Genomic DNA, 12,537 nt, shown 5'->3' on the forward strand with positions numbered 1-12,537 from the left:
AACAGTTTTTTTTTGGTTTAGTAACATCTAACAAAAATAAGGGATCAAAAGGGATAAGACAATGACTGATAAATTAATGTATATTCCCAATTATGATACACAAAAATACTCCTTAGTCATTGAAATGTTTGAACACGTAACTTTATGAACCAACCAATTAGAATTCAATAAGAGTCCCCAAAGTTGCTATGCCAAGTTTATGAGAACTTTAATGTTGAGTGGTTGTTTGCAAATTTTTCAACCAATAATCATAATCTACATAAGGTATAATTTAATTAATCATAATTTGGGAAGTATATATATTAATCCTCCATTGTCTTATCCATTAATATCCCTGCAATTTCAGGCTTTAAACTATATTTGTCAAAACTATACAAATACAAATGTTCAATGCATTGAAACACAAATTTTATGTTCACTAGCACCACTATGAGGGTGCTCACACAAGCATATTCCATAGTTTCCCCGTTTGCCGCACGTGTTGTGCACAAACGTAATGTCGTCTTCAATTAAAGAATTTGCAGACGCGTTGTTAGTGCTGCTCGAAGTGTACACTTTATCACTTCCGTTTTTCTTAGCACTGCTTCCGCTGTACAACACGTGTTTTTTGTTGTGGCGATAGTAATTCGCGTCGGGATCATCAAAATTATCATTTAATAGACAATTACTTCTTCTGCCCGAGTGGTTATGAGATGCTCCTCTGGGCGGGGAACAGTTCTCTGAGAATAAGGATTCTTCTTCTTCTATTATGCGTATCATTGGAGTCTGAAAATAGATTAGTTATTTCTAGCATTGGATTATAAAAAGCTTTCCACAGATAGGACAATGTACAATTATAAAATTAAAACCAGTTTTTTAGCCCTTAGATGATATAGGAATGGGCTACAAACTGGTTTTAATCTTAGGATTGTACCTTTTTATATGGGTAGAAAACTGGATAAATAATATGATGCTAGACAAAATTATTAAGTATACAACCTAACCTTACATGACCTTGATAAGATAATTTCTCGACTCTACAAATTGTCTGAAAAAATGTGCCATGTTGCGTCATAAAAGGGAGAGATGAGAGGAGAAGTGGGAAAGGAAACTCCTTAAAAAGACGTCACACGGCTCACTCTTTGGGACATTTTGAAGAGTATTGAATTTCTCTCTCTCTCTTTTTTTCATAAATAGCACTGCTAACTGCTAAACCTATATGGTTCTCCTTTACAATGTTGCTTCTCCCATAGATCCTGGGAAGGATTATAACTGCTTTAGGGGCAGGGTACCACCACCCTCCAAAAGAAATCAAAAAACACCCCCCCCCCCCCTTCAAACAAAAAAACATTCTGAACTAAAATTAAAATATATGATATTATTTAAAAAACAAATATAATAGGGTTGTCTCGCTTAAATATTAAAAAAATATAAATTATTTTTTTATCAGTAATATTTAGTAAGTCCTTTTTTATCAATAAAATTAATTTGATTTTTAGTAAAATTTTCATTTAATTATTTTATTTCATATAATCCAAACAAATCTTTTCTTTACATAATCTATCTATCTATCTATCTATCTATCTATCTATCTATCTATCTATCTATCTATCTATCTATCTATCTATCTATCTATCTATCTATCTATCTATCTATCTATCTATCTATCTATCTATCTATCTATCTATCTATCTATCTATCTATCTATCTATCTATCTATCTATCTATCTATCTATCTATCTATCTATCTATCTATCTATCTATCTATCTATCTATCTATCTATCTATCTATCTATCTATCTATCTATCTATCTATCTATCTATCTATCTATCTATCTATCTATCTATCTATCTATCTATCTATCTATCTATCTATCTATCTATCTATCTATCTATCTATCTATCTATCTATCTATCTATCTATCTATCTATCTATCTATCTATCTATCTATCTATCTATCTATCTATCTATCTATCTATCTATCTATCTATCTATCTATCTATCTATCTATCTATCTATCTATCTATCTATCTATCTATCTATCTATCTATCTATCTATTTATCTATCTATCTATCTATCTATCTATCTATCTATCTATCTATCTATCTATTTATCTATCTATCTATCTATCTATCTATCTATCTATCTATCTATCTATCTATCTATCTATCTATATATATATCTATCTATCTATCTATCTATCTATCTATCTACCTATCTATCTATCTATCTATCTATCTACCTATCTATCTATCTATCTACCTGGTGTAAACGACCAGATCTCATTCTGATAATTGTCTCCCTGTAAAATAAATTATATCAATATCTCTAGTAATTAGTTTCTTTATTGTTTGGTCAGAATTTTGTATATAGTGCATTATTTGCCAAGTGTACCACTTTTCTGCACTACCTTTCTGATTTCAGTAATACTCTATATTTTGGTCCGTTGGGTGATTCAATGATTCTGACCAAAAAAAAGTTTCAGAGTCCCTGGAAATTTAAATTACACTTTTTGTTGGACACCCTGTAAAACTAGAGTTTTGGCCAAAATAGCATTATGTGCGCTTTTTACATGAATAAACGATCATTTTGGTGTATAATTGTATAGGTTGGATGAAAGATTGATGAAAAAATTAATTTGTAAAATCGTGAAAAAAAGTTTTTTTTTTTATTTTTGTTACCTACCTTCATCTAGACATTTATTACCGAAATCGGAGAGGCAGTGCAGAAAAGTGGTACACTTGGCAAATAATGCACCATATACTAAATTAAGTTTTTTCTTGTATGAAATGTAATAATGCAAACATTATTGTATGTCAAAAGTCTACTAGAAAAGTATTATCTTATCTTTTGTGTAATTAGATTCTTTAGCGTTTGGTCAAAATTTTGTTTACTAGATTAGGATTTTTCTTAATAATTAGTTTTTTTATAATACAATTATAAAAGTAAAAGATTTTTTTGAAAAGGAACCTCAACTTAAAATTTCTAATGTTTATAGCTAAAATTTCTAACATTGATATCAGTAGCTTTGCTAAGAGAAGGAGGAATGCCCTGGCCCTTACTCATGCACCATTTTCGCACAATCAGAACCTCAAGACAAAGGTTGTGCAATCCAAGGGTTAGTTGCCTAGTGTAGTGTGTCACTGTTTAAGTTAAAACTACCCTTATAGTCCATTATAGTTAACAAGGGCCAACAAACCAGGGACTGCAACCTTATAATGTTCAAACAGGTTGGGAGGGAGGGGACAGTAAACTGGTTTCAAAGTTTTATAATCCCATAAGTTTTTTTGTTGGTTCAAAAGTGTCTACAGTAAGGGTAAACTTCTCTATCATCATTGGTGATGTATATAATTTATAGTCCATTGTCTTATCCCCTAAGATCCCTGACCTACCGGCAAAAAACCGCAAAAAAAATAAACTCACCCCCTTCCACGTGAAACCAAGCTTGTTGTCGTTTCTCCCCCAGAAATTCTAGAAAAAGATAGAAAAATAAAATAATCAGTTTAAAGCTATAGCCCCAATAGTAGAACCTTGAGGGACTCCCTTAAGATGCAGAGAAAGAGAGGCCAATGGGCTGTTTATTACTCTAGTCCCTAAAGTCCTTTAATACACTTTCTTGTTCGTTGTCTTAACAACTTTGGGCACTTTAGTGAATTTAGTGAAGTTGTGTGTTCAAACGTTTAAACCACTAATTTTAATCTGCAGAAGGGGTAATTTTGTGTATCATCATTTGGGATGTACATCAATTTATCGGCAATTGTCTTATTCCTTTTAGATCCCTGAATTAAAAACCATGGTCCCAATAATATAAAAATTAGGGACTCCCCCATGATGCATCATAGGTCCTGGGAAGGTTTCTAACTATTTTGAGGGAGGGTATCACCCCCCCTTCCTCAAGTTTCCCTAGAGGCCTCTAGTTCTAAATATTCTAGTCCCTTTTTCCTATATAACTAACGAATTCCCCCCCCCCCTTTATTCATTTTTAATTTAGAGAATTTAAAAATAATTCAAACGTCATTTAACTTATTTGAAAATAACCAAATCCATTCATTAAAAGTACAAGGATGACAACATAAAAGCAATTGTCAATAAAACAGACAAACAAACAAACGTTGACAGAGAGAGAGAGAGAGAGAGAGAGAGAGAGAGAGAGAGAGAGAGAGAGAGAGAGAGAGAGAGAGAGAGAGAGAGAGAGAAGGAGAGAGAGAGAGAAAGAGAGAGAGAAAGAGAGAGAGAAATAAGAATAAAAATAAAGAGCAACCATATTCTAACCAACATAAGGGTAAATTTTGTGTATCATCAATGGGAATGTACTTCAATGTATCGGCCATTCTCTAATCCCTTTATATCTCTAACAGAACGAACGGACAGATGTGCCCAAGATAAAGAGTACCTCAGAAATAGAGTACTCAATATATAGATTACCCAAGATATAGAGTATTCAAGATATAGAGTATTCAAGATATGGAGTACTCAATATATAGAGTATCCAAGATATAGAGTATTCAAGATATAGAGTATTCAAGATATGGAGTATCCAAGATATAGAGTACTCAAGATATAGAGTATTCAAGATATAGAGTATCCAAGATATAGAGTATTCAAGATATAGAGTATCCAAGATATAGAGTATTCAAGATATAGAGTATCCAAGATATGGAGTACTCAATATATAGAGTACCCAAGATATAGAGTATCCAAGATTTAGAGTATTCAAGATATAGAGTATCCAAGATATAGAGTACCCAAGATATAGAATATCCAAGATATAGAGTATTCAAGATATAGAGTATACAAGATATAGAGTATTCAAGATATAGAGTATTCAAGATATAGAGTATTCAAGATATAGAGTATCCAAGATATAGAGTACCCAAGATATAGAGTATCCAAGATATGGAGTATCCAAGATATAGAGTACCCAAGATATAGAGAACCCAAGATATAGAGAACCCAAGATATAGAGTATCCAAGATATAGAGTACCCAAGATATAGAGTATCCAAGTTATAGAGTATCCAAGATATAGAGTATTCAAGATATAGAGTATCCAAGATATTTTTTTAAAATCCTTACCCAAGAATTCTCAAAGATCCATGGTATCCTTCAGGCTAAATAAGAAAAAAACAAAATATTAGTTTTTAGTAATGAAGCTAATCTATAATTCACCCTGTCTGTCCGTCCGTCAGTCAGTCCCTAGCGGTTTTTAGAGAAATGGGATTTGTTCATAAAAGACGTCTTTTTGGCTGGTTCTAATCTAGAGGATATTTATAGGTTTCGAAGCCATACTGGAAATGAGTTTATTATCAGTAATAGAAATGAAATCTATGAAAATAAAAAGAATACATTGTAAATTATCAGTGGAAAGGTTTCATGATTGGTTATTTATTTCATTCCCTCTCTCACTTTCTCTTTCTATATTTATCTCTTTCTATCTCTATCTCTTTCTTTCTCTAACTTTCTATCTCTTTCTCTCTCATTCTCTCTCTCTCTCTTACTTTTTCTCTCTCTGTCTCTTACTTTCCTTTTTTTCTCAAACTTTTTCTATTTATCTCTCTCTCTCTCTCTCTCTCTCTCTCTCTCTCTCTCTCTCTCTCTCTCTCTCTCTCTCTCTCTCCCCCTCTCTCTCTCTCTCTCTCTCTCTCTTTCTTTTTTTCTTTCTTTTTCTCTTTTCTCCTTTATTCTTTCATTTTCTCTCTCTCTCTCTCTCTGTCTTTTTCTCAGTCTTTCTTTCTATCTTTCTCCCTTTTTTCCAACTATTTCTATATATCTCTCTCAATCTCCTTCTCTTTCTTACTTTATCTTTTAGAGTGGAAAGTCGACTTATCCCCATGTACGCCCCAAAAAGCCACTAGGGGCGAATCCCCTAGTATATCAATTACCTCATAAGGGCGATGTTTAACATTTATTTTAACATAAGCACCCAACATTCAACCACCTCTTTGATTGCACGACCTTTGTTTGAAATCCAAACTGTGTATTTTAATGAGTTGCACCTGTTTTAGGCCAAGCCATTCCCCGTCCTCTGCTTATTAATGTCACGCAACTGACATAGCAGCAGTAGAAACTATTATAGTGCAGTGTTGAGCTGAGATTCGAACTCAACACCTACAGAGGATTGTACAGAGTTTACCAATATATACCTGCATTACTGAATTTAGTCGCAGCATTTCCTCTCTCCTTCGATCCTAAATTTTAAAATCATTTGAATCAAAGTGATTATGTATCTATTGATGTATCTATTGATGTATCTATCGATGTATCTATCGTTGTATCTATCGATGTATCTCTTGATGTATCTATCGATGTATGTATCGATGTATCTATCAATGTATCTATCGATGTATCTATCAATGTATCTATCGATATATCTATCAATCTATCTATCAATGTATCTATTGATTTATATTTGGATTTATTTTTCAATTTATCTATTGATCAAATTATGGATCTACTATCTATTAATCTATCTATGTATCTACTGTTTACTGATATATCTATATATCAAACTAATTTATTAATAATCCAACTGACCCTATTTTGCCAGCATTTACAGAAAGTGTAGCAGAAGACTCTCTTGAATTTTTCTCCAAAGATACAGTAGATGATGAAATTTACTAAAATAGATAAGAAGACAATAGTATAGATGGTAAGGTAGATAGGGATGGAGTTTATTATTAATATTCAAATCATTAGTATTATAGATGGGTAGATAGATATAAGATAAATAGTTAAATATACCTACTGATGTCTTTCTGGTAAAAATTCAAAAACGAATTTAACTTTATATTTAAATACTTGGGAGAGGTGATTTAACATATTGAGAAAGAAAATTCAAAGAATTATTTTAATTTACAGCTTATATTTGCATTGCAAATTATTTTATGTACAGATATGTACAATTTTAAAATACCAAATGTAGATTGATGGACTAGATAACAAGAAAAATAGATAGTAATGAAAAGCTAGATGATAAAATTATATACCTGAACTGTTAAAAGTAACAAGAAGATTTGAAGTTTCTGCCAACAGATACAAAGAATAACCAAGAGCCTAAAATAAACAGATACATTATGATCTAATATGCAACCTTGGGGTACTCCACAAATCATCTCTAAGTACATTTGAAGTTTCTGCCAATAAATAAAAAGAATAACCTAGAGCTTAAAGTAAACAGATACATTAGGACCTAATATGCAACCTTGAGGCACTCCACTAAATATCTCTATAAAATAGGACCAAATATGCTACTTTAAAGCCCAGTTCACAAAAGACAAAGGTCGACCTCTGGAAATTTTAGGTCGACCTATAGAGGCTTTAGGTTGACCGATTTTATAATGGTATTTGTGGGTTGTACTTGTTTAGGTTGACCTACAGAAAAAATCGGTCGACCTTTAAAAGTTATTTGTGAGCTGAGCATATAGCACTCCACAAACTTTTTCTATACAATAGGATCAAATATTCAACAAATACAAAGAATAATCTAAAACATTATAAAACTTTTTTGGCTTGCTGGCAACAATAGCCGACTTGTGTTTCTTAAAAATTGGTCAAACATGTTTTTAAAGGACATATAGACATAAAGGTCATAGAATCAGCTATCATCACTCAAAAACTGACAAGTAAAATTTGTCACTGGAAAAAAAGATCCTGGTGGGAAATATTATTTATTAGGGACTAAAAATTCTATGGACAGAGGGAGGACACTCTTATAAAACCTTAAAACATAGAACCTAAAATGCAACCTTGAGGAACTCCACAAACTATCTCTAAAGTTTCAGTGCCAACACAGATTACAACATCCATAAAAAATGGAGCTCAAAAACAAACTGTATGACAAATTAACCTTTACACTTATAGAGCAGAATTTAAATTTATAAGTCTTAACAAAATGTAAATTTGTTGTAAAAATATTTACATGCTTAAGATATCAGAGGTGGATTCTTTTTAAAAAATGGTCGCTGCATTGTTGGTGAGGCAAATTTATTATTGTTAAAAAAACCTCCAAAATCACACAAAAAATCTACAAGAATTAAATAAAATTTTATGTTAACAACCATACTATGATTTTATTTATTTTTTGTAACAATATTGCCTCACCAGCGATGCAGCAATCCTAATTGTTTTTTTTTAAGAATCCACCTTAGATGAATAGGAAAATTATATCTTATAAAAATGTTGTCAAAAAAGTTAAAATATCAACTTATCAATTATGGAGTTGCTACGCTTTCTAAATTATACCTACCTATCACAAATATCATCATTGAAATTGATAGGTCAATTATAACATCCAAAAATTAATGTTAACAGACATACATACTGGCTCTAATTAAAGAAAAGCGTTGCTTTTAGAAATTAGATTTTTGTATTTTCTGTATCTTGACTATATAATTGAAGAGCAAAATACACTGGTAACCATAGTTTTGAACATTTTATCTTATTCATTGGATCAATAATTTTGGATACTTTTAATTGGTTGATTGCAAACTTTTGGTTTCTAATCTAGAGAAGATTAATTTTGTCTATAATCTCTAAGAGGATAACACAATGGCCAATAAATACATCCCCATTGACGATACACAAATTAACTTCTTCTGTGTATTAAAATTAATGGTTGAAACGTTTGAACACTCATCTTTATGAATCAACCAACCAAAATTAACTAAAGTACCCAAAGTTGTTAAGTCAACGAATAAGAAAACGTTATTATCAACAATATTGAGTGGAATGGAAATGTTAATTAAAAAAATATTTTTTTGATCACACTTTCTGTGTGGTAAAAGCTACTCATAACTCAATTTAACCTAACCTTACCTCCCCCCCCCCCCCCCCCCACCAAATTTGAAAATGTTTTTAGTGGTCGCTTTGCACTTTGAAGAATAGCACCAAATCACATAATACTATTTCCTGTATTGCTTAGAAACCGATTGTTATCCGCTGTATTAGAACCAGTTCTCAGCCGTACCAAAAAATCATGTATAGCAGCTTGTATTACAGACAACTTTCCACTAATAATAAAATAAAAATCATGAACTTAATACCAGTTTTTTCAGCCCAGGCCTTCGGTCCCTCGAGTAACGAAACTGGTTTTAATGTCTTATTTCTTTTATTTTTTTTATCTGCGGAAAGCTGTCATTAATACAACACAATAAATAACATTTCTTTCTAAAAAAATATTTTTTAAAGATTTGCCTTTCTGAAGAATCTATTTTATCCCAAAAGTATAATTGAATAAAAAAAAGTTAGAATGTGTAAAAAGTATATTTGATGTAAAGGAGGGAGGGGACAATGGCCTGTTTATTATACTAGTCCCCAAAGTTTTATAAATATGCTTTCTTTTTCATTGACCCAACACCTTTAGGGACTTTTATTGAATTTTGATTGGTTTGCTTATAATGTTGAGTGCCTAAACGTTTCAACCACTAATTCTACAGGAAGTTGGGTAAGTTAGGATATCATCACTGGGCATTTACATCAATTTATCAACCATTGTCTTATCCCTTTAGATCCCTCGTAAAAAGTATATTTCATTTCTATGAGATTCTGGTGGACCGCTTTTACCCGTGGCACGCGATAGACATTAAAAATGACAATACTATACCAGTCAAAGTTTTAATAATGTCTTGTCCTGGAAACAGGCGCAACTTGTTTTCATGCATGTTGAACTTCTAAAACGAGGATGACAACATCCATAAAAGCAAAACTCTGAAGTGGAAGGACAAACGAACATTAATACTTGAAGAGTGTCAGAACTGAATAAGCTGAATATTTAATGCATATGTCTATACAAAATTGTAAGTAAATTTGTAAAATCAGATGAATAGGATAATTTAAAAAATTGTTATCAAAAAAGTGAGAAATCAGCTTATATTTGTAAATGGACGTACTTATGTAACGATTATAGAGTTGCTGCGCTTTCTAAGTCATACCTTACTGTTATAGGAATCAGCATGCAAAGTTTGAAATTGATAGGACAATTCTAACCTGTGTAAATTAAAGAAAGAGCTTACTGTAACAGACGGATGTACAGACGGAAGGACCAAACCTAATTATAGAAAAGATTCACTTTAAAGAAGGTCAAGCAATTAAAGGGTTGTTTGCGAATGTTAATGACCTTAATGCCATTGGGTGATAATGACTATAACTGATAAATTGATATACATCCCCGATGATGACATTCAAAATTCTGTTGATTAGAATTAGTGGTAAAAACGTTTGGAAAATTCACTTAAAGAATCAACCACTTAGAATTCAATAAAAGTCCCCAAAATTGTTCAGACAACGAATAAGAAACTTTATTATAAAATAAATTCACTGGGTGAAAAAGTCTTTGATACTTCTTAGTTATTTATTGAAACATATTTCGGTGAATATGGCACCCTCTTCAGTCTTGTAGTAGCTGGATGTTAAATTATAAAACTTTGGGGACTAGTGTGATTAACAGTCCAATGTCCCCGCCCTCCCTTTCCTTTAGCAGTTTTAAGCTTAATATTGGGGAAAGTTAACTTTTAGTGTCATAAAAAGGGAAAATGCTAAATGTAGAAATAATAATATTTGTTTTTTTAGTAGCAAAGCTACTCTATAGTTGGATATGTAAGTCCGTCTCTAAGATATAGTATCTATAATACAAAGTAGAACGATGTCTGTCTGTCTGTTTGTCTGTCTGTTTGTTTGTCTATCTGTTTGTTTGTAGCGAAGGATCCCGCTAGCCGCTGAACCAATCGGGTTCTCCTTTACAGGGTAGCTTCTCATAGGTCCCGGGAAGGTTTATAGCTATTTTCTTGGGAGGTAGGACACCCCCAACCCCCCCTCAAAAAAAATTATCTTTTTAAAACTAAATTTTTAAAAATTTTTCTTTAAAATCTAAAATACGAAAAATTGGTTTGATTAAACCTCTTGGGGCAAAGCCCCTAGAGGCTAGGGGCGAAGCCGCAAGTATATCTCAACTTTGAAGCGTTTTGCAGCCATTCTTGCAAAAGGTAGAAGATTTGAGCATAAGATAAATGCGCTAAAAACATTTTTAGATGTTGACACCCAAGTTTTAATTTTTTGATTTACTGTACTTTTTAAATAAAAACTGAATTATATTTTTGTTGTCCTATTAATTGTCTGAAAAAAAACGAATAAAATAAGCCATTAATCTTAATTCTATTGCTTTCGTCAAGTTTTCCTAAAAAAACACACTGTATAAAGTTTGTATCAATAAAAAACTTTTGATTGAGTTATCCCACCGAGTCTGGGCATAGCCACTTTATACTGGAGACGTTAAAATTGGTATCAATGGCTAGTTTTTATTGCAGAGCACTAGTCCACAAAGTTTTCTTACTGACGTTTTCTTATTTGTTGGCTCTACTACTTTAGGGACTTTGATAAATTTTGATTGGTTGGTTCATTTAGCTGAATGTTCAAACGTTTCAAACACTCATTTTAAGCTATACAAGGGGTTATTTTGTCTATCATCCTTGGGGATGTACACAAAATATATCATGTGTAGGAAGAAGCAGGGATCTAAAGGGATACGACAATGGCAGTTAAATTGATCTACATCCCCAATGATGATACACAAAATTACTCATTTAGAGATTACAATTAGTGGTTGAAACGTTTGTACCATCAAACTTAATGAACTAACAAATCAAAATTCAATAAAAGTCCCCAAGGTTGTTAAGCAAATGAATAAGAAAACGTTATTATAATACTTTGGGGACTGGTGTAATAACCAGCCCAATGTCCCCTCCCTCCTTATGTTCATGAGTAATGGGTTGTAAGGCAGAGAGAGAGAGGGGACAATGGGCCGTTTATTACATTAGTCCCCAAAGTTTTATAATAACGTTTTCTTAACAACTTTAGGAACTATTGAATTTTGATTTTTGATTTATTAAGTTGAGCGTTCAGACGTTTGAACCACTAATTTTAGGCTACACAAGGGGTTATTTTGTCTATTATTTTTGGGGATGTACAACAATTTAACGGTCATTGTCTTATCCCTTTAGATTTCTGAGTAAAATGTGTAAGAATGGGGGGAGGGGGGAGTTATCTATGAAGAGTAAGACATATCTCACAACTTTGGGGACTTTTGAATTTTGATTGATTGGTTTATTAAGTTGAGCGTTCAAACGTTTCAACCACTAATTTTAGGCTACACAAGGGTAAATTTTGTCTATTGTCCTTTGGAATGTACAACAATTTAACGGCCATTGTCTGATCCCTTTAAATCCCTGGTTGTAGGGTCCAGAAGAACTGAAGAGGATTTTTTTCTAGAAAAATTTCCATATTTGCATCAAAACTTGTCATTTAGAACAAAAATTCTGCCAAATCAAAAAACAAGAATGACAAAAATTTTTCTTATACGCATAATTTTTAAAAGCAAAGCTTTTCTATAATTCGGTACGGCCCGTCCCACAAAATAGGAAGTATTATTTGAAAATGAAAATCTCATTTAATAAATCTAAAGCTTTGATTTAACCAGAGGTAGATTCTTTAAAATATAAAGGTCGCTGCCTTCCTATTCCATTGACGTCCTATTAGAGGGGAAAAATGGAAGGGGAAAATAAACC

The 12,537-nt window shown here is 32.1% G+C and overlaps 1 protein-coding gene across 1 annotated transcript in view; it reads right to left on the reverse strand.

The window, feature by feature from the left end:
• Window positions 1–264: 264 nt before the first annotated feature.
• Window positions 265–12,537, reverse strand: part of LOC145307231 (uncharacterized) — a 28,079-nt gene continuing 15,806 nt past the window's right edge. The window contains exons 7-13 of the mRNA XM_080149606.1: window positions 6,967–7,033; window positions 6,515–6,597; window positions 6,124–6,168; window positions 5,057–5,091; window positions 3,405–3,452; window positions 2,244–2,283; window positions 265–765 (exon numbers count right to left, since the gene is read on the reverse strand). Of these exons, the coding sequence (XP_080005732.1) occupies window positions 388–765; window positions 2,244–2,283; window positions 3,405–3,452; window positions 5,057–5,091; window positions 6,124–6,168; window positions 6,515–6,597; window positions 6,967–7,033 (696 nt within the window). The 3' untranslated portion in view covers window positions 265–387. The remainder of the gene's footprint in view (window positions 766–2,243; window positions 2,284–3,404; window positions 3,453–5,056; window positions 5,092–6,123; window positions 6,169–6,514; window positions 6,598–6,966; window positions 7,034–12,537) is intronic.

This window comes from Acartia tonsa, chromosome 15 (assembly GCF_053477335.1).
Source record: "Acartia tonsa isolate MP-2025a chromosome 15, ASM5347733v1, whole genome shotgun sequence".
NCBI classification, from domain to species: domain Eukaryota; kingdom Metazoa; phylum Arthropoda; class Copepoda; order Calanoida; family Acartiidae; genus Acartia; species Acartia tonsa.